At 37.6% G+C, this 26,353-nt stretch overlaps 1 protein-coding gene across 2 annotated transcripts in view; it reads right to left on the bottom strand.

Annotated features, from left to right (window-relative positions):
- Window positions 1-24,002, bottom strand: part of LOC126281903 (cyclin-dependent kinase 7) — a 69,725-nt gene extending 45,723 nt beyond the window's left edge. Inside the window, exons 1-4 of one of the 2 annotated variants that reach the window (XM_049981226.1) lie at window positions 23,882-24,002; window positions 23,682-23,741; window positions 18,217-18,325; window positions 10,547-10,719 (exon numbers count right to left, since the gene is read on the bottom strand). In XM_049981226.1, the coding sequence (XP_049837183.1) occupies window positions 10,547-10,719; window positions 18,217-18,325; window positions 23,682-23,741; window positions 23,882-23,935 (396 nt within the window). In that variant the 5' untranslated portion in view covers window positions 23,936-24,002. The remainder of the gene's footprint in view (window positions 1-10,546; window positions 10,720-18,216; window positions 18,326-23,681; window positions 23,742-23,881) is intronic. The other variant, XM_049981227.1, reaches the window with a different exon arrangement.
- Between the last annotated feature and the right edge of the window lie 2,351 nt (window positions 24,003-26,353).

The following is a 26,353-nucleotide window of genomic DNA, read 5'->3' as shown; positions in this document are numbered from 1 at the left end:
AGGCGGACAAACTTTCGAAATTACAGTAGTTACAATTTTCAACAACAGATGGCGCTGCAAGTGATGTGAAAGATATAGAAGACAACGCAGTCTGTGGGTGCGCCATTCTGTACGCCGTCTTTCTGCTGTAAGCGTGTGCTGTTCACAAAGTGCAAGTGTGCTGTGGACAACATGGTTTATTCCTTAGAACAGAGGACTTTTCTGGTGTTGGAATTCCACCGCCTAGAACACAGTGTTGTTGCAACAAGACGAAGTTTTCAATGGAGGTTTAATGTAACCAAAGGACCGAAAAGCGATACAATAAAGGATCTGTTTGAAAAATTTCAACGGACTGGGAACATGACGGATGAACGTGCTGGAAAGGTACGGGGCGACCGCGTACGGCAACCACAGAGGGCAATGCGCAGCTAGTGCAGCAGGTGATCCAACAGCGGACTCGGGTTTCCGTTCGGCCGTGTTGCAGCTGCGGTCCAAACGACGCCAACGTCCACGTATCGTCTCATGTGCCAGAGTTTACACCTCTATCCATACAAAATTCAAATGCGACAACCCCTCAGTGCCGCTACCATTGCTGCACGAGAGACATTCGCTAACGATATAGTGCACAGGATTGATGGCGACGATATGCATGTGGGCAGCATTTGGTTTACTGACGAAGCTTTTTTTACCTGGACGGCTTCGTCAATAAATAGCACTGGCACATATGGCGAACCGAAAAGCACCATGTTGCAGTCCCATCGTCCCTGCATCCTCAAAAAGTACTGGTCTGGGCCGCCATTTCTTCCAAAGGAATCATTGGCCCATTTTTCAGATCCGAAACGATTACTGCATCACGCTATCTGGACATTCCTCGTGAATTTGTGGCGGTACAAACTGCCTTAGAAAACACTGCGAACACCTCGTGGTTTATGCAAGATGGTGCCCGGCCAAATCGCACGGCCGACGTCTTTAATTTCCTGAATGAATATTTCGATGATCGTGTGATTGCTTTAGGCTATCCGGAACATACAGGAGGCGGCGTGGATTGGCCTCCCTATTCGCCAGACATGAACCCCTGTGACTTCTTTCTGTGGGGACACTTGAAAGACCAGGTGTACCGCCAGAATCCAGAAACAATTGAACAGCTGAAGCAGTACATCTCATCTGCATGTGAAGCCATTCCGCCAGACACGTTGTCAAAGGTTTCGGGTAATTTCATTCAGAGACTACGCCATATTATTGCTACGCATGGTGGATATGTGGAAAATATCGTACTATAGAGTTTCCCAGACCGCAGCGCCATCTGTTGTTGATAATTGTAACTACTGTAATTTCGAAAGTTTGTCTGCCTGAAAATGTACTGTTGTCCGAAGCATATTGCAACAAACGGTGTATTTCTAACGCAGCTTGTTTAGTTTGTATTGCCGTTTCAAATATACCGGTCATTTTTGAAACACCCTGTCTGAACATCAAAAGCTCAGATGGAAACCCAGGTCTAAGCAAAGAAGGGAAAGCAGAAAGGTGGAAGGAGTATATAGAGGGTCTATACAAGGGCGATGTACTTCAGGGCAATATTATGGAAATGGAAGAGGATGTAGATGAAGATGAAATGGGAGATTAGATACTGCGTGAAGAGTTTGACAGAGCAGTGAAAGACCTGAGTCGAAACAAGGCCCCTGGAGTAGATAACATTCCATTGGAACCACTGAAGGCCTTGGGAGAGATAGTCCTGACAAAACTCTACCATCTTGTGAGCAAGATGTATGAAACAGGCGAAATACCCTCAGACTTCAAGAAGAATATAATAATTCCAATCCCAAAGAAAGCAGGTGCTGACAGATGTGAAAATAACCGAACAATCAGTTTAATAAGCCACAGCTGCAAAATACTAACACGAATTCTTTACAGACGGATGGAAAAACTAGTAGAAGCGGACCTCAGGGAAGATCAATTTGGATTCCGTAGAAATACTGGAACACCTGAGGCAAAACTGACCTTATGACTTATCTTAGAAGAAAGATTAAGGAAAGGCAAACCTATGTTTCTAGCATTTTTAGACTTAGAGAAAGCTTTTGACAATGTTGACTGGAATACTCTCTTTCAAAATCTGAAGGTGGCAGGGGTAAAATACAGGGAGCGAAAGGCTATTTACAATTTGCACAGAAACCAGATGGCAGTTATAAAAGTCGAGGGACATGAAAGGGAAGCAGTGGTTGGGAAGGGAGTGAGACAGGGTTGTAGTCTCTCCCCGATGTTATTCAAACTGTGTATTGAGCAAGCAGTAAAAGAAACAAAAGAAAAATTAGGAGTAGGTATTAAAATCCATGGAGAAGAAATAAAAACTTTGAGGTTCGACGATGACTTTGTAAATCTGTCAGAGACTGCAAAGGACTTGGAAGAGCAGTTGAATGGAATGGACAGAGTCTTGAAAGGAGGATATAAGATGAACATCAACAAAAGCAAAACAAGGATAATGGAATGTAGTCGAATTAAGTCGGGTGATGCTGAGGGAATTAGATTAGGAAATGAGACACTTAAAGTAGTAAAGAAGTTTTGCTATTTGGGGAGCAAAATAACTGACAATGGTTGAAGTAGAGAGGATATAAAATGTAGACTGGCTATGGGAAGGAAAGTGTTTCTGAAGAAGAGAAATTTGTTAACATCGAGTATAGATTTAAGTGTCAGGAAATCATTTCTGAAAGTATTTGTATGGAGTGTAGCCATGTATGGAAGTGAAACATGGACGATAAATAGTTTAGAAAAGAAGAGAATAGAAGCTTTCGAAATGTGGTGCTCAGAAGAATGCTGAAGATCGAAGATTAGGTGTGTAGATCACATAACTAATGAGAAAGTATTGAATAGGATTCTGGAGAAGAGAAGTTTGTGGCACAACTTGACCAGAAGAAGGGATCGTTTGGTAGGACATGTTCTGAGGCATCAAGGGATCACCAATTTAGTAATGGAGGGCAGCGTGGAGGGTAAAAATCTTAGAGGGAGACCAAGAGATAAATACACTAAACAAATTCAGACGGATGTAGGTTGCAGTAGGTACTGGGAGATGAAGAAGCTTGCACAAGATAGAGTAGCATGGAGAGCTGCATCAAACCAGTCTCAGGACTGAAGACCACAACAACAACAACAACAACAACCACACAAGACATTTTGTAAACTGCTTACTCTGTTCCATGGTCGATGAAGGAGGTAGTGAAACTAGAGATACATAATATGCTATAATGGGGAATAATTGAGTCGTCAGCGTTACTGCACGGCAGCCCATCACTAGCAGTCACAAAAGATAGTGAAAAAATACCTTATGGCTGTAGTTATTTTCTAATGAATCCTGAGAATAAGAAACCAGTGAATTTACACCCATATAAGGATTTGAAAAAAAAATGAGGAATAATATATATGCATGTAATATATGTAGGTTTTGACTTAATAATATTTCTTTTCATGTATGAATTTTCAATTTATGTGTAATCAAAATGAAAGTTTTATCCTGGTATGTAGTAAAAGTTCCATGCACTTAACATCATGATAGAATTTGTTAGAAATATGTAATGACAAATGCAATGGTATATCTAGAATTTTAAAGAGACTAGTTAATTGGTCTCGACTATTAACAGTACACTTAATAGTACAAGCCATGAATCAACTGAATGAAAAAGAATTTAAGATCAATAAGTAGAGGTATTTCATCTACCAAATTTATGAAGATAGAATGTCATTAAGGGTTGGGTTGTTTGGGGGAGGAGACCAGACAGCGAGGTCATTGGTCTCATCGGATTAGGGAAGGACAGGGATGGAAGTCGGCCGTGCCCTTTCAAAGGAACCATCCCAGCATTTCCTTGGAGTGACTTAGAGAGATCACGGAAAACCTAAATCAGGATGGCCGGACGTAGGATTGAACCGTCGCCCTCCCGAGTGCTAGCAACTGCGCCACCTCACTCGGTTGTCATTAAGGTACGTTCACATTTTGAGTGAACTGAACTGTCAGGTACAGTGATTTTAAAAAATATCACAGAAGCAGAGTCAGGAGTCCTGTATTCAGTGTTTATGTATCTTAATATGTGACAAACTGAGTTATTGTATAAAAAAGACCAGTGTCGAAAAGTACAAAAAATGGTCTAATTGGCCAAGCACATGCAGCAGGAAGGTACTAACGCTAGCACCAATACTTAATGTGCATTGTAATGAGCTATAATGTGCATATGAACACATTGTGTATTTTGTCATGTAAATAAAATGTTAAAGTTTTCATGAACAATTTAATGTGCCACAAGACACTGTGAGGAACAGCGACTGTGTGTGCACAATGAACATTGTGTCAACGAACTGGATTCAGTGTGAACAAACGTAACATCAGTCATGGGAACTATAGAGTAATAAATAGTGTTCATGAAACAGTCTAAACGGTACAACACCAGAGATGTTGGTTTTATTTTAGTGTATTAAGGTTAAATGTAGTGAATAGCTTACAGACCGTGGCGAACTAATACGTGTGTTTAGGCCATGGACATTATTTAATGCAGTCGAAGCACAGCTGATCGAAACAGATGTCAGGAAATCAATGATCAGAGCGAAATAAGTCAACAATGGAAATCTGCCCGTGCAAGAGAACAGAACAGTTGATCTGTGCAAGTGTGACTGGAGATACCGGTTCGTGACATTATAGGCAGTGTGGTGCGTGCCAGAAGTAGTGAGACTGTGTAAACAGCCTACTCTGGGACACTGCAACTGTATGAAGCAAACATGGATAATAAATAGTTCGGACAAGAAGAGTACAGAAGCATTCAAAATGAGGTGTTACAGAAGAATGCTGAAGAGTAGATGGGTAGAACATGTAACTAATGAGGTGGTACTGAACAGAATTGGGGAGAAGAGGAATTTGTGGAACAATTTGACTAGAAGAAGGGATCAGTTGGTCAGATACATTCTGAGGCAACAAGAGATCGTCATTTTAGTATTGGAGGGAAATGTAGAGGGTAACAATTGTAGATGTAAAAAAAGACACGAATACACTAAACAGATTCAGAAGGATGTACGTTGCAGTAGTTCCTCAGAGATGAAGAAGCTTGCACAGGATAGAGTAACATCGAGAGTTGCATCGAACCAGTCTCTGAACTGAAGACCACAACAACAAAAACAACAACATTGCAAGTCACATACTGCCATCTATCGGCCAGCAGATAGACTCCATTGTTCCTGCTTACTGTCATAGTTGCAATGTTTCCCAACGCCACCCACCATGTGTGTCTCATTGAAAGTTAAAAGTTTTGTTAATATTCATGTTGAAGTGATTTTTTTACCTTTAACATTATTTACAAAGAAAGCTACAATAATTTTTTTTATAGAAATACAATAATATACTACAATGTATCACTTTAGTATCATACATTTCTATACAGTGGAGCATGCTAAATTGCTGATTTGGAAATGAAATAAAAAATGAACAGTTAGAAACTTACACTTTTATTTTCCTCATACTGGACAATAATGGAAGTTTCCAATTACATGGTTTAAACAGTGTATCTGGCAAATGTCTACCTTCACAAACCACACACTGCCACAGTCATTTTCTGAAATTCTCATGCACTCTTTCAAGCATGTCTTCTGATGTGCCTGCAATTTCAGCCTCAATATTGTTCTGTAAGTCTTCCATGTTGTTGGGATGGTTATAATGCACATATGCCTTATGGTAACCCCAAAGAAAAAAATCACATGGGGAAGTCCAGTGATTGTGTGGGCCAGTTCAGATACCCCATCCAAGAGATAAGCCTTCCAGGAAACATTCACCTCAAAATTGCTGTGTGACGGACAGAGGCTCGAACTCGGGACCTTTGCCTTTCGCGGCCAAGTGCTCTACCAACCGAACTACCCAAGCACAACTCACAACCCATCCTCACATATTCGATTCTGCCAGTACCTCATCTCCTACATTCCAAACTTCACAGAAGGTCTTCTACAAACCTTGCAGAACTAGCACTCCTGGAAGAAAGGATATTGCAGATACATGGCTTTGCCACAGCTGGGGGATGTTTCCAGAATGAGATTTTCACTCTGCAATGGAGTGTGCGCTGATATGAACACAGTGTTAATCTGCCAGGAAGTTTCATATTAGCACACACTCCGCTGCAGAGTGAAAATCTCATTCTGGAAACATTCCCCAGACTGTGGCTAAGCCATGTCTCTGAAATATTTAATCTGCCAGGGAATTTCATGTGAAAGAATATCTTCCTTTTTTTCAGTAGTCTTTTTCCACTCTACCACATACTCTATCAGTAGCCATATAGCTGTGACCAAGAATAACGAAATAATATACCAGTTCATTAAATGTTCTTTCTCTCGCGAAGGGCATTAGTGTCCATTTTTAAGTGGTACAGAAGTAATAAAATAAACGCATTTCATTAGGACCCATATCTGGCTGGCACACTTCAAGGTTTCTGAGAAAACCAAATAGAGAAGAGACTACTTTGTTGCATCAGTTTGGTCTTTCTGTTTTAAGCCCGGTATAAAAAGCAATCCTTTCCACTGTCTGTGGTCAGGAATGAATCAGAATGCACAAACCTGGCTTTAACAGAATACTTTACCTACAGAGAGCTATGGTATTGGCTAATGCTATTGTATTTCAAAACATACTTTAATCACATTTGAACAATGGAAAGCACACGGAATATCAATAATATTATGAAAAGAATAGACTGCTATTCACTGGAAAGATGACATGTTGAGTTGCAGACAGGTTCAACGGAAAGACAGTTACACATTGAGTTTTCGGCTAAAGCCTTATACAGAAAAGAAAATGAACACATTTGCCCACGCGCACTCACACACACGCACATAACCAACATCTCCAGCTACTGTGGCCAAAATGGAATTCTGCTGTAGGAGTGGACATTCTGCAGCAGTTAAACAGTAAACTATCAGTGCTGAAATGGATGTATGTGAGGGTTTATTTTTTCAAAGGTGTGTTCTTAAGTTGCTTGAGTGTACTCAGGATTTCAATTTTCCGTTAAAATAATAAAAACTTAGAACTCTATGTTAAAGGCTCAATCTGTAAATAAGGAAGACCAGGTATTTTTTGAATTATGAATGTACGAAAATACCTTGTCTTAGAAAGCTCCAGAATAGGAAAATCTGCACTAAGTCTTTTGGGTAGGTGTGTGTACTAATCAATGGCTTACTCAAAACATGAGGAATCTTTTTGTTACGCCAAACAGATTCCAACTCAGTTGCCAAAATATTGGGAAAAAAGAAGTCACCTCAGACACAGGCCTGCATAACTGAGTAAGCTTATCATACTTTGAGTACAAAATATCCCCACCACACAGCTTTTGCAGAGTGTAAACAAACTGGTGTGCTACTTACAATGCTCCTTGTTTTTAGAGAGATCTGTACCATGCTACCAATCCAAAGAGTTAAGCTAACACCACTACATCCCAAAAACGTCAGCAATCCACTGCCACATTGAATGAACCCATTGGTTGAGCCTTGTGAAGTGCTTGCTTTTTAAAATGACCCATGGGACACACAAAATAGTAAAGTACAAATGCAAGGAGCATTGTGCCCTAGTTCTATTACAATGGAATGCTAGAGTTCTTCACTGTGTTTTGATGAATGCATCAATACCATCCCCTTACATTTATACAGTTCCTCATAAATGAATGCCAAACAGCAAAAACTACAAACCTCTAGACATTTCCTTACTGTGCTGTCAGTGTTAATCTTCTACAATGTTTCACATTAACATTCTCACTTCTTGACATTTGTAAGCCGAGATAAAACAATAGCTGCTAAATTTAACACCAAAGTACAATGTCTTTTACATGCTGATAATGAGAGAAGAATGGAAGGGCAGTTAGTAAGTTTACCATTTTATTCATGTTGAGATCATAGGAGAGAAATTCACGCTACACAAGGATAGGGAAGGAAATAACTCATGATATCTCAAAGGGAGCAGATCAGCATTCCCGACATGATTTCACAATAAAAAGCCTAAATCTGAATGGCTGGAAGTGGATATGAACCACACTTCTCTGAGATACAAATTCAGTGCCACAACTGCTGCATAATTCCACTCAGTGTCAGTTCTCTCTCTCTCTCTCTCTCTCTCTCTCTCTCTCTCTCTCTCTGTGTGTGTGTTTTTTTTTTTAACTGTACTACATATAAAGAGAGTGTTGGGTCCAGAAAGAACACATGGTTTGGATTTAATGTTAAACTGTAGATCCCCTTCCCCTGATGAGAGTACTGGGTTTGTGGTGTCCAAATGAAAGACTTGCACCAGGCCTCTGAGTAAGACATAATAATAATAATAATAATAATAATTATTATTATTATTATTATTATTATTATTATTATTATTATTATTATTATTATTATTATTGCAATTATTATTTTCATCAAATAAGTGAATTTTATAACAAGCATCGATAATGAGCCAGGTGCTGACAGTCAAGACAAAAGAACACAAAAAGGGTACTACCAGAAAGTGAATTAAGGGAGAGAGTGGAGGGGGGGGGGGGGCTGTTGTTTGTTTGTGGTATTTGCAGGAGATATGAAAGCTTGTACACTCACGGATCTTAGAGACTAAAAAGTGATTAGTTGCTGATCAAAGACTTTCCAGATGATGAAAACTGGAAGACAGAAGATTAAATATATTTCAATTTGAAAAGAAAGCATAGGGTACAAAACTCAAATAGGAAAAATATGTAATAGAAAGAGCCACAAATAAAATATGCTTCTTCCCCATAATTTCAATAAGATATAATTGTATGTAATTGTGTCAGAAAAGCTAACTAGCTTCAAAATAAGCATCTGAAATATCACTGATGCCTCCAGTACAACTGAAATGTCATTATTTCCAACAACAAAATAAATGCATTTTGAACATTCAGGGGGATAAGGAATATCTTTAGATACATGTATCAATGGAGTCTTTGACAAAAATATTTCTTTAATGAACAACCAAAGGCAAATTTCTGAGGAAAAATTATATAACATCAAAGTTATTTGAGAAAAATGGTTAATTCAATTTAATATGTCTCTGTTGATCAAGTCTCAATGCTAGGGAGACCCACTTATTTTAAAGAAATGCATTATTATAATATGCACCAATTGGGCTAATTCTTAGCACTGGAAATAAGGTAAATTCTTTACTTACACACTTGGCACTTGAACCAGAAATTAAAGAGACTGAAGTATTTATTATTTCTGAGGATATTTCAGACATTTCTTCAGTATTAATGCCAAAGATTTTCTTCTATTTTCGTTTCCCTGTGTTGCACATGAAAGAATCTCAGTACTTCCAGTGAATGTAGTATGAGTACTGAATAAAGTAAGTGAGGTATCCAAGTTATTTTCCTAATCTTGACTTGGTCTACCAGTGTGAATAAATTACATAAAATTATTTAAAATATGTGCTAATAGAAAGTCTTCCTTACACATTAAATGGAACTGGTCTATTTTCTTCTTATTTTAAGCAGCTGTATTTCCAAATAGCTTTACCATTTCTGGATTTTATGGTACAACTGCACCTAAATTAAATGCATGTTCACTTATTCACATCTTAGCATCAGGAACAGAAACAATAGCCAAAGAAAACAGTTACAAATGTACAGGGAGCATCATCAACTGATGATACCACTATTTTACTACGGAACTTACAACTCTTCAACCAGAAACAAAACCAGAACATGATGCAACAGTGATTTTGTTCAGTGATCTATATAATTACCCTGCACTAGATTCAAAGTGCAGTATATAAAAACCTGATTTATTCAATATCTTGTCAACTCTTAATCCAAAACCTGGCATAAAACATCAAAACACACACCCATCTCAAAAATTTCAGCAGCAATTGCTCATCAAAGATTTATGAACCCCTCCATGAACCATATTGAGAGAAAAATAGAATCTGTGGATCATGCAGGTGAAAATGTGATCTTAAAACTACAAATGAGATACATTCAGACCTTTAAGTACTGTTGTTACACCGTACTGTTATTGTTGCAAATTAATTCTTCATTTGAAAAAATAAATTGACAATACTACAATAAGAATGAGAATTCTGAAAGTTTTTGCAACTCTTATGAGTTTTACTGCATTCTGAAAATGGAGCAGCCATGGAAATATATTAAGTAGGTCCTATCATGACAGCTATATAATCTGGAAAGGATTATTGTAAAAAGTCTCAAATAGAAGAAGGAAGATTTTGGATAATTTGTAAAAAAAATGTTACAAATTATGTTTTTCAGCAATCTAAAAATTTTCCAAGGGGATAAAAAGCATCAAAAAAATTAACTTTCACAAATCAGTCCTTAATTATCTCAACCAAGTAATGATAGACATGACAACAGCTATACTTATGAGACAGTATGAAACCAGTTACAGAAAAACCAATAATCAAACAAAACTCAAATTGAATCACTCAGTGCAGTTCAGTTGTCTGAGGCTGTGGCAATAAATCCAACATCCCGGCAACTAATGAAATAATGATGCAGCAATGAGAAGCTTTTTAATTGGAAATTTTTTATATGCTGATCACATGTATTATGAATTTTTTTCTTACCCTGTGTAGGATCCAGTGCAAATGAAGATGCTCTAACCCCTGAAGAGTCATAAGCATGTATGCCTTGATATTTGCTGGTGTCATTACAATAGTGTTATCTCTTATTACAATTTCTAGATCAGTATCCATGAAGTCAAAGACTAGTGAAACATTAGACCTATGGCCAAATACATCTGTAAGAAAAGAAACATCTTGCTAAATTGATCACAGATACGCAAATGCCTTTATACTATTACTCCAACTAATCATACATCAATACATTGTTTGAAAATTCTAGATAACATGTTACAGACACAAAAAAAAGAGAATTTCTAAGGATGCAAAGAGAAATAATCCTGAGATTAATAATTGACGTGAAAATCCAGATATATGCCCAATGAAGAGATGCAAGGAAGATACCAAAGACACAAGTTGATTCAGATGCTGCTCAGTTGAATAACAATAACTTGTTTCTGTGCACTTCAAATAAAAAAGAAGATAATATCAAAGAAGTCGAAAGGTGTCAAACTGAAAACAGTAATGAAATTAAAAGACAGATGGTAAATTATATGGAATATAAAACTATAACTAGGTTGGACAAAAAAAGTAGAAATAAGATGTTAGTTCTATTTTACAACAAAGACAAAACTATTTTACATTTCCTTCTCCTTTAGCACCCATTTGAAAATCAAGTATGTATGACTCTGAAAAAAGTATCTTTGCAGATATATTTGGTGGGCTTTAAGCTGCATTTTATTATTTAAACAAAAGATAAATTTCCTGTCAGCTGTATGATTCAATCGAAAGGCAGCCTTTTAGTTAAAATATTCATTTGAGTGGAAATTTATTTAATACATGATTAATTTTTATAAGTTAATACAATAACAGAACTGACGATCAAAATCTTCACAGACCATGGTGTATCATAACGAAACCAATTCTAACATTTCATCTACTATCAGAACTCAAATCGTTTCTTCAGAAGATCAAGAGCACTGGGTAGAGTAAAGAAAATGTATCTTGAGGAGGTGGAAAGTTGCATAACTACCTTAACTTAAAGAAACAAAGGAAGAAGTTTGGATTGATGGAAAGAAAGCACTAATGAGGGATTTTTTAAATAATAAGCACAAGCAGACAAAGAACACAAACACTTAGAAAAGTTAATAAGTATGAGTAACCATACTCCTGGAGAAGCTGTTGCAGTTGCTACAAGTAAAACATAGTTTATCCTATGCGCAATGAGTAATCATAAAAGCTGAATACTACTGTATTTCTTATTTAGCAGCTCACTATAAATGATATTTTCTCTCCTTACCAAATTCCAAATGAGATTTTTTTTTACACCACTATCTTTTCACACTTTGCCACGTCTTTTATATGTGCACATATACTTTTCAATAAAGGAATCAGTTTCACAAGTTTATGATTTAATATTTTCTTGGAAATGTGTGTGTGTGTGTGCATTATTCATGAACACTGATCATATTGCATGCCCCTTCCACTTTCCCACCCTCATGGATGATGGGTAGATGCAAGTATGCCAATCAGACTTGCTAATAAATCTCTACACTCCATACTATATTTTCAAATCTACAAGAAACTGTAAAATCCCATAAAATCCTGTAATACACTGTAAATGCCAAGCCGTCTGCATAAAGGCCAGAGATGGACAAAAGCATTACTTACTTGTTAAATTTGTGAATCTGCTTTTTCTCTTAAATAAATCGTCCAATTATTCTAAAATTGTTATCATTTGTTTGTCCGTACATACACATCACATCTACCAATTACAGTCCCATTCAAATTAATTCCTTCTCTGTCAATTAAAACTGGGGGCTGATAATCGTTCTGGAAATTAGTTCATTGAAGCAGCTTTGTCACTGACTGTTAAAACCACGCATTATACCACTTGTGATGGATAGGATCTTGTCTAGTTGTAATCTTGACCCATTCATGTAGAACCAAATTCAAGCTACATAATGTATGAAGTAATTTTTCCATGTGTACCAAAATTTACTGTTCCAAATACTTATATCGTTATTCTATGTGGAAGCAACTGTTTAACACAAGGGATTAAACTTGCAGTTCAGTTAGTTAATTATAATAATCAGCACTTTTAAATAAAAATACGATGAATGACTACTCAGTTTGAATTTTTGAAATAACTGCATTGCACAGGAGCAGTTAGACATTTGTTCGTGACAATGAGACACAGACCTCATCATGGTATGATGACTTGCCTACAGGAACAACATAGGTAACTATACCACACTCAGGGAGTACCTGTAGAGAGTATAGTTTCTGAAGAGGGACAGCAATCTAGACACCAGACTGATCTGGCCTTTGTAACATTAGCCAAAATTTGTTAGTTCTGTAGATAGCTGAAAGCAAGTGTAAACTACAGTTGTACATTTCCTGATGGCATACAGCCATGCTGCATGGTTTACTGATGACATCCCATTAAGCAAAATGTTCTGGAGGTAATATACCCCACTATTTGTATCTCTGAGCAGTGACTGCTCTGGGGGATATCATCAAGGGGGGAGGGGGGACCTGGTACTGCACTATAGATCAATGTGCGGATTGTTAAGACTCCATAATCAAGTAGGTAAGGAAAGTATCGAAAGAGAGAAATGGATATATTGAAGTTAAAGGGTGTCCAAGAAGAACCTCCTCTGTTGACTTCAGCGCAGCCTGGGGGATTAATAGTTGTTTTGTTGGTATCACCCACTTAGTTGCTGCCGAAAAACATTGTTGTTAGTATTGTGTTGTGCAGTTGGTCCAGTACTGCATTGTTTTATTTTTTAACCCATGGCTGATGTAAGTGGGCACAGTTACTATTTTGATGAGCAATTAGTGGCATATTTAAAGGTGCACAAACATTACAGACAGTGCAAATAATGACAGAGTTTTTGTCATATACAGGCCATTTAATGAACACAGGAAAACATGAACCCCACAGAAATTGTCACCATGGAGCCTGCTATCTACTGCACCAGACATCTCATTCTTGGGAATAATTAAGTCAGATGTGGCTCAATGTCAGCACAAGAATAATAGAGGATTGTACATAGGTGTTGAGGAAGCTGCTAAAATTAGACCTCCAGATATGGTCCATCATGTGTCAAGGCGTACATAGGTCTAAGTCACAATGGCATACATGGAGATCTGATGGATACAAAACTTTTATATGTTAGTACTCCATCACATGTTCACTGTTTTGACCTATGGTACAAGGACTTCTCAAACACACTGTATAATGGGAATCAGTAAAGCTCAGTGGCAGGAAGAAACAGGGATTCTCAGGTGAGTACAGAGCTATCAACACAAAATCAAATTGAGGTAATCCACAAGGAGGCCTAATCATCAAGAAAATAGGAATGTGGGTAAACTACTACAAACAGCATAGTGAACGCATCATCTTATCCAAGAAAAAAGTGACAATGTACCAGACTAGTAACAAGAATACAAGGTGATAACACCGATGTTGTTATATGAACTGTGCAAGGTGTCAAAGCTAGTTTTACAGAAAACTGTAGGATGCAGAAGAGTGCATAGTACCATTCAAATATGGTTCAAATGGCTCTGAACACTATGGGACTCAACATCTTAGGTCATCAGCCCCCTAGAACTTAGAACTACTTAAACCTAACTAACTTAAGGATATCACACATATCCATGCCCAAAGCAGGATTCGAACCTGCAACCGTAGCGGTCGCGCGGTTCCAAACTGAAGCGCCTAGAACCGCTCGGCCACTCTGGCCTGTGCAGAGTACCATTTTTTGCTGACTCTTTGTAACTCTTGTATTAACCAAGATACTGCAGCACGTATGGCTATGGAGCAGAACGAGCTGCTTGACTACAGAGAACAGATGCATATCTGAAGTCAGAGCAGTCAAGTATAGTGTCATAGGGATCAATTTCAGTCAAATATTGTCCAACACATACAGTGCAGAGTCACAGCGAAAATTAATTACATGTGAATAAGACCGTATTCAAAGTTTTGGGTAACAAAGGAAAGAAAGACAATTATTGATAAAATGAGTTTGGAGGAATATGCTTCCAAAAATTTTAGGAATTATATCATAAAACTACAGGGGTAAGTCAATTATTATCCACAAAGTAGTTATAAAATTTTATTGTAATCAAATAGGAAACTTATAAGAACATCATTTTTCAACATAGTCTCCTTGCATTTCAACGCACTTGATCCATCGTTGTACAAACTTCCTGATGCCCTCGTAAAAGAAGATTCTCAGTTGAGCTGCGAGCCAGGAATGCACCACTTCTTTCACTGCTTTGTCCAATGCAAATTGATGGCCCCTTAATGCCTGTTAGAGTGAATCAAACAAGTGATAGTCAGAAGAGGCAAGATCGGTACTATACGGAGGATGATACAGTACTTTAAATTTGAGTTTCTGGAGCATTTCAACAGTGGGGGCAGCAGTATGCAGACGGGCATTGGCGTGTAACAACAGAACACCTTTTGACAGCAATCCTTGACATTTGCTTCGAATTGCAGGCTTTAGCCTGGCAGCAAGCGTCTCACTGTAACGTACACTGTTTATTGTTGCGCCCCTTTCCCCACAATGTCCTAGTACTGGACCTTGTGCATCCCAAAAAGCTGTAAGCATAAGTTTTCCTGGGGACAGCTGGGTCTTGAACTTTTTTTTGCACGGCAAATTTGGATGTTTCCATTCCATAATCTGCCATTTACTCTCTGGCTCGTAATGATGGATCCATGTTTCATCACTAGTAATGATCCTGTCTAAGAAGTTGTCCCCTTCATTACCATAGCAATACAATTTTTTTTTTTTTTTTTTTTTTTTTTTTTTGCAAATGTCCAAGCATTTTTGTTTATGAGAGTTGTTTTGGGACCTATCTTACACAAACTTTTTGAAACCCAAGTTTGTTGTGTGGATGGTTTTGAAGGCAGAACCGTGACTAATTTGCAGATGATGTGCCACTTCGTCAATAGTTAATAGTTCGACTACGAGAATCATTTCATGTGAATGCTCACTGGTGTCTTCATTTGTGGCGGTAAAGGGTCGTCCGGCTCCATCATACATAACACTTGTGCAACCATTTCGGAATTTTTCAAACCATTCGTAGACACTCCATTGTAGCAAAACACTGTTCCCGTACTGTTCCAAAAGTCTTCGATGAATTTCAGCCCCTGATATGCCTTCTGACCCAAAAAACGGATTACTGAACTTTGTTTTCCTTTGTTGCACATAGACAATGGAGCAGCCATGATTAACAGCATGGCAGCAATAACGAAACTAATCTAGCAGCTTGAAAATTGCAAAGATATAACAACAAATAACCAAAGCATGCATCATCAACAAACACAAAAATTATTTTTATATAGCAAAAAGAGACTTTTTGAGACAGTCTAGTGTATTAATTATTCATAGGAAACGCCTTCAAAATGTATAAGTATTGATATTAAAATCATAGAAAGACAGAATGGTGAAAATTCAAGACCTTCTGATACACATTGAAGTCGAATGAGCTGTACTAGAATTTGGAGCTGTCACTTTCTTCACTAGGGAGGAAAGAGGGATAGGCTGATGAAGGTTGGAAAGGAGATCAATGTCACTCAGAACATAGATTCAGAGAGGATGCGAGAGAAAAGTAAAGAATTATGCATCAGTACTGATAATGTCTACAATAGAGTCAGTGGCATACTTACATTTTTCGTGTAGAAATGATGTCAGTGCTTGCCATGAAGGATGATGGGAACAGAAGGTGTGTCAGCCATTTGTGTTACACAACCAATGAGGGAGCAGCAGGCAGACAACATGTTTCAAAGTAATATATTCAAAACAAAGGGTGAAAAATTGCTGTAAACAGGGATTATAAATTTAACTGCTCCTTGTTTGAGTCACAGATACTTAAGCTGTGTTAGTGTCTGCAAACGAAGGACAGTATCACAACCCGCAATATATTCAAAAAATCAGTGAAATGTTTTTCCACTCTGTGTTGTTACGCAATCGATTTGCAAGAGCACACTGAGTAAGTGGATCAAAATTTCTTAATACTTCCAGGTAATAGCTTTTGGCAAGTTATTTCTGTTTGATCCAATTTAACTACACACAGTTCACGTGTTTCAATGGTTATCACACAGTATTGTAGCCCTTGTCAATTAACCAGGGATTGGATTGTTACATTGCAGTTTTTATTTTTGACATGCTGCCTTGTTGGCAGTTTTGTTTCCATTCTAAATTGATGATTAATATTGTGTCTGCCATATAATCCAAGTGTTGATCATCTTACGACCTGAGATATGCGAGTACCTTCTCTCACAATTATGTTTTAAATTATACACTTATACTATAGGGTAAATATAATGTATATATGTTTATATCTAGATGTTCATCTGAAGATATGGTATAATGCCACAGAACTGGCCATGAACCCGATAAAAAGGATTTTCATACAGCTGAAGAGGTTTTCTTATTTGCAAGATGCATCCAGCAGTAGTCAAACTCACTGTTCGAGGAATGGAACACTCTACCACAAGAGCTCTTTACCAACTTTGTGGCCATCAGGGGAGCACATTGTGGAGCATGTGCTGCCATCTGTGGTGATCGTACGACCTGATAAGAACCATGTCCCACCTTTTTTTCATGTTCAGGAAACCATCATAAATCGCAGTGAGTTCAGTGTAATTATTGTCTTTGAATTGTCATTCCTGTTCATCTCATTGAGTATTTCTTTCAGTTACCCTCATCACTGTACAGTAGCATTTATTTGTATTTGTGGTCCAAGTTTCAACAAGCTATGTAATGTCGCAGTAACAAATTATCCGAAAGTTAATTGTATCCTTCAGTTTTGCATACTAGTATATGATATGTGGACACTTTAAGGAGGCAGTTTATGTGGGCTATGTTTTGAACTACGGTAATGTAAGACATTGATATATCTTGAACTTCCAAGTTCATGACACTGCAAATCTCAACAAACAACTGTGCAGCAGCAATTGCAGAAAGTTTTGTGTTCTCCATTTTGCTGCTTGTTACGCATTGTTCATTGTTTTCTATTCTTATTTTGTTGTAAGTGTAGAGATCACAAGGTTCTAGCAAGACTCTTAAAATATCGGAAGAGATTGGCGATCAGTATGGCTACATGTCACTTCTGCCTTTACAGAAGCACAGAACACTCGCTGCCAATCCTGTGAGAGGGAGGCGGGCCTTGTTTCTCCTTTGCACTCCTCACCCTCTGATGGTCATGTTCTCGTTTCTTAACATTTGCAGCAGATTGCCAAAATACAGTGTCCACACATTTCACTATTGCTGAAATTTTTGTTAATAGCTGTTGGCTGTTGTTGGGGAAGAGACCAAACAGCTAAGTCATCGGTCTCATCCGATTAGGGAAGAATGGGGAAGGAAGTCGGCCGTGCCCTTTCAAAGGAACCATCCTGGAATTTGCCTGGAGCGATTTAGGGAAATCACGGAAAACCTAAATCAGGATGGCCGGACACGGGACTGAAACGTCGTCCTCCCGAATGCGATTTTGTTAATAGTTTTGTGCTATGCCACATACACTGTACAGTAAAAAAATTAGAATAACTTAGTGAATTCCCAATATCACAAACATACATGGTGCACAACAATCAAATGGAACAAACAAAATAATTTTATTACTTATAAACATCTCAGTAACAGCTACTGAGCAACACAACTCACCCATCAAGTCTATTATATTAGGATGCTTAATTTCCTGAAGCAATTTGATTTCTCGCAAGGCTGTCCTATTGATACCATCCTTGGCTTCATCTCGACTTCCAAGTTTAATCTGAAGCAGAATATAACAATTTATGTAATTTGTAAAAGTACTGTCTATGTGACACACATACATACACACACACACACACACACACACACACACACACACACACACACACACACACACACACACACACAGAGAGAGAGAGAGAGAGAGAGAGAGAGAGAGAGAGAGAGAGAGAGAGAGAGAGAGAGAGGTGAGTTATATTTTCATTTTAGTTGGTTAAACAGACGTACAGAAGGACCGCATTAGTCATATGCATCATCACTATGAATCTATGAATGGTACAGGAGTTCTAAAGAATGACAAACATGGTCCAACAATCACAATTGCCTCATATGCCCTTTCACGACAATGAACGATTGCCGTATGTTCCTGCTCAGTTAATGATTTAAGAATTGACAATCAAGTAGGCATCAGAATGGGGTAAACGTTACCTTTACGGAATGGTGCTAGGCAGTTTTAAAAAACAAATTTCAAATAAGACTGCGATTGTAAAGTTTGTCACTGTTGCTGAAAAAGAGAAAGGAAAGAAAAAAATATTGGAACATCCGAGTGAACTGAAAACTGTTTTATCTTTCAGAACTATCCATTTCTTCCTTGGCATGGAAAGAGGGATAGTTAGAGGAAGGTTAAAAGGAAGGAGAGGTGACTAAGACCCCTGAGTGAGAGAAACTCACTAGTAGTTAGGACAAGGGGAAACAAGGATGCATCTCCAAAAACTGATCATCAGCTTTTGATGCATAAAAGACTAGAGTGACTTATGAGGCTCATGGATGTTCTTAAACAGCACAAGTGTATTCAAACTAAACAATGAGAGCTGACTACTTCAACTTATGTGGTTCAGTAGGTGTCCATCCAACAACATGGTAAATGACATTATATTGACACTTAGTAAGATATATAAATCAGTGAAGGAACATAGCAATATTATTAAAGTCTCTTCTAGAACAAAAAGAGACTTTAATAATATTGCTATGTTCCTTACAGTCCTGAAACTGGTTTGATACAGCTCTCCATGCTACTCTGTCCTGTGCAAGCTTCATCTCCCAGTACCTACTGCAACCTACGATTTTTACCCTCCACACTGCGCTCCAATGATAATTTGTGATCCCTTGATGCCTCAAAACATGTCCTACCAACTGATCCCTTCTTCTAGTCAAGTTGTGCCACAAACTTCTCTTCTCCCCAATCCTATTCAATACCTCCTCATTAGTTACATGATCTATCCACCTTATCTTCAGCATTCTTCTGTAGCACCACATTTCGAAAGCTTGTATTCTCTTCTTGTCCAAACTAGTTACTGTCCATGTTTCACTTCCATACATGGCTACACTCCATACAAATACTTTCCGAAACAACTTCCTGATACATAACTCTATACTCAATGTTAACAAATTTCTCTTATTCAGAAACGCTTTCCTTGCCATTGCCAGTCTACATTTTATATCCTCTCTACTTCAACCACTGTCAGTTATTTTGCTCCCCAAATAGCAAAACTCCTTTACTACTTTAAGTGTCTCATTTCCTAATCTAATTCCCTCAGCATCACCCGACTTAATTCGACTACATTCCATTATCCTCTTTTTGCTTTTGTTGATGTTCATCTTATATCCTCCTTTCAAGACACTGTCCATTCCGTTCAACTGCTCTTCCAGGTCCTTTGCTGTCTCTGAGAGAATTACAATGTCATCGGCGAACCTCAAAGTTTTTACTTCTTCTCCATGAATTTTAATACCTACTCCGAATTTTTCTTTTGTTTCCTTTACTGCTTGCTCAATATACAGATTGAATAACATCGGGGAGAGGCTATAACCCTGTCTCACTCCATTCCCAACAACCGCTTCCCTTTCATGCCCCTCGACTTTTATAACTGCCATCTGGTTTCTGTAGAAATTGTATATAGCCTTTCACTCCCTGTATTTTACCCCTGCCACCTTCAGAATTTGAAAGAGAGTATTCCAGTCAACAAAGCTTTTTCTAAGTCTACAAATGCTAGAAATGTAGTTCAGTATTGCCTCACGTGTTCCAACATTTCTACGGAATCCAAACTGATCCTCCCCGAGGTCCGCATCTACCAGTTTTTCCATTCGTCTGTAAAGAATTCACGTTAGTATTTTGCAGCTGTGACTTATTAAACTGATAGTTCGTTAATTTTCACATCTGTCAGCACCTGCTTTCTTTGGGATTGGAATTATTATATTCTTCTTGAAGTCTGAGGGTATTTCGCCTGTCTCATACATCTTGCTCACCAGCTGGTAGAGTTTTGTCATGACTGGCTCTCCCAAGGCCGTCAGTAGTTCTAATGGAATGTTGTTTACTCCCGGGGCCTTGTTTTGTCTCAGGTCTTGCAGTGCTCTGTCAAACTCTTCACGTAGTATCTAATCTCCCATTTTGTCTTCATCTACATACTCTTCCATTTCCATAATATTGTCCTCGAGTAAATCGCTATTGTATAAACCCTCTATATACTCCTTCCACCTTTCTGCCTTCCCTTCTTTACTTAGAACTGGGTTGCCATCTGAGCTCTTGATATTCATACAAGTGGTTCTCTTCGCTCCAAAGGTCTCTTTAATTTTCCTGCAGGCAGTATCTATCTTACCCCTAGAGAGATAAGCTTCTACATCCTTACATTTGTCCTCTAGTCATCCCTGCTTAGCCATTTTGCACTTCCTGTTTATCTCATTTTTGAGACGTTTGTATTCCTTTTTGCCTGCTTCATTTACTGCATTTTTTTTATTTTCTCCTTTCATCAATTAAATTCAATATTTCTTCTGTTACCCAAGGATTTCTAGCAGCCCTCGTCTTTTTACCTACTTTATCCTCTGCTGCCTTCGCTACTTCATCCCTCAGAGCTACCCATTCTTCTTCTTCTTCTGTGTTTCTTTCCCCCATTCCTGTCAATTGTTCCCTTATGCTCTGCTTGAAACTCTGTACAACCTCTTGTTCTTTCAGCTTATCCAGATCCCATGTCCTTAAATTCCCAACTTTTTGCAGTTTCTTCAGTTTTAATCTACAGGTTATAACCAATAGATTGTGGTCAGAGTCCACATCTGGCCCTGGAAGTGTCTTACAATTTAAAACCCGACTCGTAAATCTCTGTCCTCCCATTATATAATCTACCTGATACCTTTCAGTATCTCCAGCAGTCTTCCATGTGTACAACCTTCTTCTATGATTCTTGAACCAAGTGTTAGCTATGATTAAGTTATGCTCTATGCAAAATTCTACCAGAAGGCTTCCTCTTTCATTGCTTAGCCCCAATCCATATTCACCCACTATGTTTCCTTCTCTCCCTTTTCCTACACTCGAATTCCAGTCACCCATGACTATTAAATTTTCGTCTCCCTTCACTACCTGAATAATTTCTTTTATCTCATCATACATTTAATCAATTTCTTCATCATCTGCAGAGCTAGTTGGTATATAAACTTGTACTACTGTAGTAGGCGTGGGCTTTGTGTCTATCTCGGCCACAATAATGCGTTCACTATGCTGTTTGTAGTAGCTTACCCGCACTCCTATTTTTTTATTCATGATTAAACCTACTCCTGCATTACCCCTATTTGATTTTGTATTTACAACCCTGTATTCACCTGACCAAGTCTTGTTCCTCTTGCCACCGAACTTCACTAATTCCCACTATATCTAACTTTAACCTATCCATTTCCCTTTTTAAATTTTGTAACCTACCTGTCCGATTAAGGGATCTGACATTCCACACTCCGATCCGTAGAACGCCAGGGTTCTTTCTCCTGATAACGACGTCCTCCTGAGTAGTCCCCGCCCGGAGATCCGAATGAGGGACTATTTTACCTTCGGAGTATTTTACCCAAGAGGATGCCATCATCATTTAATCATACAGTAAAGCTGCATGCCATCGGGAAAAATTACGGCTGTAGTTTTCCCTTGCTTTCAGCCATTCGCAGTACCAGCACAGCAAGGCCGTTTTGGTTAATGTTACAAGGCCAGATCAGTCAATCATCCAGACTGGTGTCCCTGCAACTACTGAAAAGGCTGCTGCCCCTCTTCAGGAACCACGTTTGTCTGGCCTCTCAACAGATACCCCTCTGTTGTGGTTGCACCTACGGTACGGCCATCTGTATCGTTGAGGCACGCAAGCCTCCCCACCAACAGCAAGGTCCATGGTTCATGATCATTATTATTAAATTAGCCTATTAATAAATCATCAGAAAATGAGATTCAAGAAACACCTTTAAAAAAAGGGTGAGGAGATGTTGAGTACAGCAGACACAGTTGAGTGTATGTTGCCAAAACAAGGCAAACTATTATCTATACACAAATAAGTTCTTCTAGTTAGCTATAGTCAATCTAAATTTTCAACAAGAAGAGACAATAAAAGGAGAGATATTTGGCTGTCCAAGGGCCTATTGTTGTTGTTGCAGCCTTCAGTCCAGAGACTGGTTTGATGCAGATATCTGGGAAGTGTTGCAAAAAAGGTAAAACTACTGAACTCAGTTATTAAATATTTGCAAGAATAAATATTTATAAGGAAGTTCAAGAACTACTGTCACAATTTAAATCTCACACAACTACAAAAATAAATTACATACACACATCAATGTCAGTGGCACTCAAAAATCTTGTAGCTAGTTAGCCTGTTTCTTACTCCTAATACATTGTGGATCTCTTAAAAAACGGATTGGCCTTTATACAGCATTTTCTACAAGATAAGTGGACTATCACAGGTCAACATAGTAAAAGAACGCATTTTCACACATAAATAAATACGCAACTTGGTTGATATACTTTGCACACTATAGCATGCAAGCCACAGATGCAACCTAACACACTCCATGTCAGTACATAGTGTGTGCTGGTTATTATTTACCAACTGAACTAATACATTTATATTAATCGATTAACCAGCAACATCATTTTAATGAGTTACTTAAACAGCTGCTAGCTCAATGGAATACTTAAACAGCTATTTTCTGCAACTCAAAGAAATATGCAATTGACCACATACAGTAGTCGATTTATCTCGCCTTTTTTCCCCCTTTTCTTTTAAGTAAGTGTTCGCAATCAAACAGAAGAAACGTTAACGATCAGCGTGTGATTACTTCATTTCTACGATCTAACCTTACAGTTAAGATTTGGATGGGTTTTTCATGATTACGATCTAGTACGTTATCCTTTCAAGAATAAACTAGATGTTGAATTCCGACGAGAAACGAACTCAAGAAAGTCAAGAGGATCCAAAACGAATGAAAGAACGGTTAGCGAAAAATAAACCTCAATAAAATACAATTACGAAAATAAACAGGTCCAAACTGAGTAGAAACGAAAAATTTACGGATCATGATTACGAGAAACATTGTCATGCCTTCAAATTATGTCTTACCTTTTTAACGGCAACAATTGTATCAGTGACTATGTCTCTCGCCTTATAAACTGTTGCAAACTGAAATAGTAAACAGTGGAAGTATCAGATATAATTGGATATGCAATGACAGATATAATACACGTGCTTCCATCGCACACAGTAACCGTCAATGAAGAAGGAAATTTTTTACACTGTTATTTGTGTGTTTATTAATGTACCTGGCCTTCCCCTAAAAATTCAATTTTTTCATATCGCTTAGATTTATTCTCCATCTCACAGCAACACGTTTCGAAATTTCAAAACATGTGTCACCCTCGACAATCGACAATCTAGTTCTTCGATACTTGGTCAATGCCTCTCGATTAGGGTCTAATCGAAAGGACAATCGACTTTGCAAGGCCTTACCCAATCGAAGGGGGTCGCGAAAGTGTTTGCACTCCCATGCAAACAAATTTATTTTTAATAATAATAATAATAAGAAGAAGATTTTATTCTCGTTAAGCTTACAGAAGCAATAGCCAACGTCAAACTGCAAAATATAGATAAAATTATATGCAGGAGTTACAGGTACAATATTACAATAGTTTTATAGATAGTCAATTGACAGGAGGTGGTACAACCAAATCAATCAGAATGTACCTGTACAAAATAAAGGAAAAAGTCAGAATCCCAAGACAGGAGAACATTATATACAAAGAAATATTACATCAAATTATAATAACAACCCTTTGCAACTGTGCAGAGAAAAACAGATTAATGCTTATTACTAGTTACTAACAAATAGGTAACTAGAACTGCTAATGAAATAATTAATATTAATACTAGCTACTAACAAATAGGTAATTAGAACTGCTAATGAGATAATTAATATAGTATGTCAGGAGCAGCCAACGTTTGTAATATCATTTGTTTTTGACTGCTATCAAGAAATTCATCAAGGGAATAAAAAGAATGCTCGAACAGCCGCTCATACAGTTTTGGCTTGATCTTTTCAATAGGACAATCGAAATTACAAAGAGAAAATTTATTGCAACATTTATAACCTATTACATGATAGCTTTTTAAAGACTTAGTTAAACGTTGAAAAGGTACATCAATGTGTTTCCTGTTTCTCGTATTATACGAACGCATATTTTCTCTTAATCGCTGGTTTGGTAAACTGTTCAAGGTATGTAAATCAATAGAGAGATTAACACCAGTCATAACTTTAAGTTTCAAAAACAATGGCACGCAGGAATCTCGTCTACCAGAATCAGTGATAATTCTTACAACTTTTTTTGCAGAAGAAGAATATCATGTACATGGCTACAGTTTCCCCATATAGTAAACCATAAGAAATAATGCTCTGAAGGAAGGTAAAATATGCTGATCTAATATACTGATCTGATACACAACCTTTTAACCTTCTCAACAAATAGATTACTCTAAAAAGCCTAGCAGATATATAGTTAATATGGTAGTTCCAATTAAGTTTACTATCTAACTATATACCAAGAGGTTTAACATTATTTGAAATATTCGGAAATAAGGTATCTCTTAAGCTGAAAAACATGAACTGTGTTTTATTTTCATTTAATAAAAAAACCGTTTGCTCTAAAACATTTTGATGCTTCACTGCTGGTATTTGCTGTTATATATTTTAACAATTCAATGTCAGGGTCATTGTTGATAAAGGTTGTTTCGTAGAATGGGAACTTATGTTATATGGTAAATATAATGGTGAACCATTTTGATGCTTCACTGCTGGTATTTGCAGTTATATATTTTAACAATTCAATGTCAGGGTCATTGTTGATAAAGGTTGTTTCGTAGAATGGGAACTTATGTTATATGGTAAATCATTACCTTTCCTTGAAATTAACTTTGAAATACCCAAGCACAGTTATGTATTTTGACTGACTAGATAGTTCAGAAGATTTTCCAGATGTTCAGAGAACAATTCAAAATTTCCAGATGAGGACCTTTATAAACATGCAGTTGTAATTTTACTATCTGTTAGTTCACATAAACTATATTCAAAATCTATTTCAATACAGCAGAAATTTTTCAGCCTAATTTCCTTTGATTTAATATTTGTTCTTATATATATATATATATATATATATATATATATTCCACCCCCTCTGTACGTTTCCCTGCAGAAGCTTCTGTTCAACTGGAAGTCTGAAATCCCAACTGCAAATTTTTGTATTTCTTGCTGCGATTGTTTAGTTACACACAAGATAGAAATCTCCTCCAATGAAACGTTCAAAGGAACCTCTAGCTCATATTCCTTACTGGTTAGGCTCTGTACATTATGATATGAGAGAGTTAATGAATTATTCAATTCAATGAGAGGCACATTTTTTGCCTGGTTAATTCTTTGAAGAGTAGGCTCTAGTCTTCTTTTCGTTTCTATCCTGATTTTCATCTCCGAGGAGTCCTTGACGTCTTCTTAGTTGTTCTCCTCTGCAGTGGACCGGGCCATAAAAAATCGTTCATATGTTGTTTGGATGCTAACTTCTGCCTGCTGCTTCGTTGTGATCTTTTGTTTTAATTCTGTCCACTCTGGTACGCCTTCCTCCTCAGTCTTTTTACATGGTCATATTGTCTTCTGTTCTGGTTTCCTGCCATTTGTTCGTTCCACTGGAAGTATATTTACTGTTAACTTTTTGGTTTCTTCTTTTGTTATTTTTGTATACTGTGGTGAT

This window comes from Schistocerca gregaria, chromosome 7 (genome assembly GCF_023897955.1).
Source record: "Schistocerca gregaria isolate iqSchGreg1 chromosome 7, iqSchGreg1.2, whole genome shotgun sequence".
Lineage (NCBI taxonomy): Eukaryota > Metazoa > Arthropoda > Insecta > Orthoptera > Acrididae > Schistocerca > Schistocerca gregaria.
This window is presented reverse-complemented; position numbering and strand designations above follow the sequence as displayed.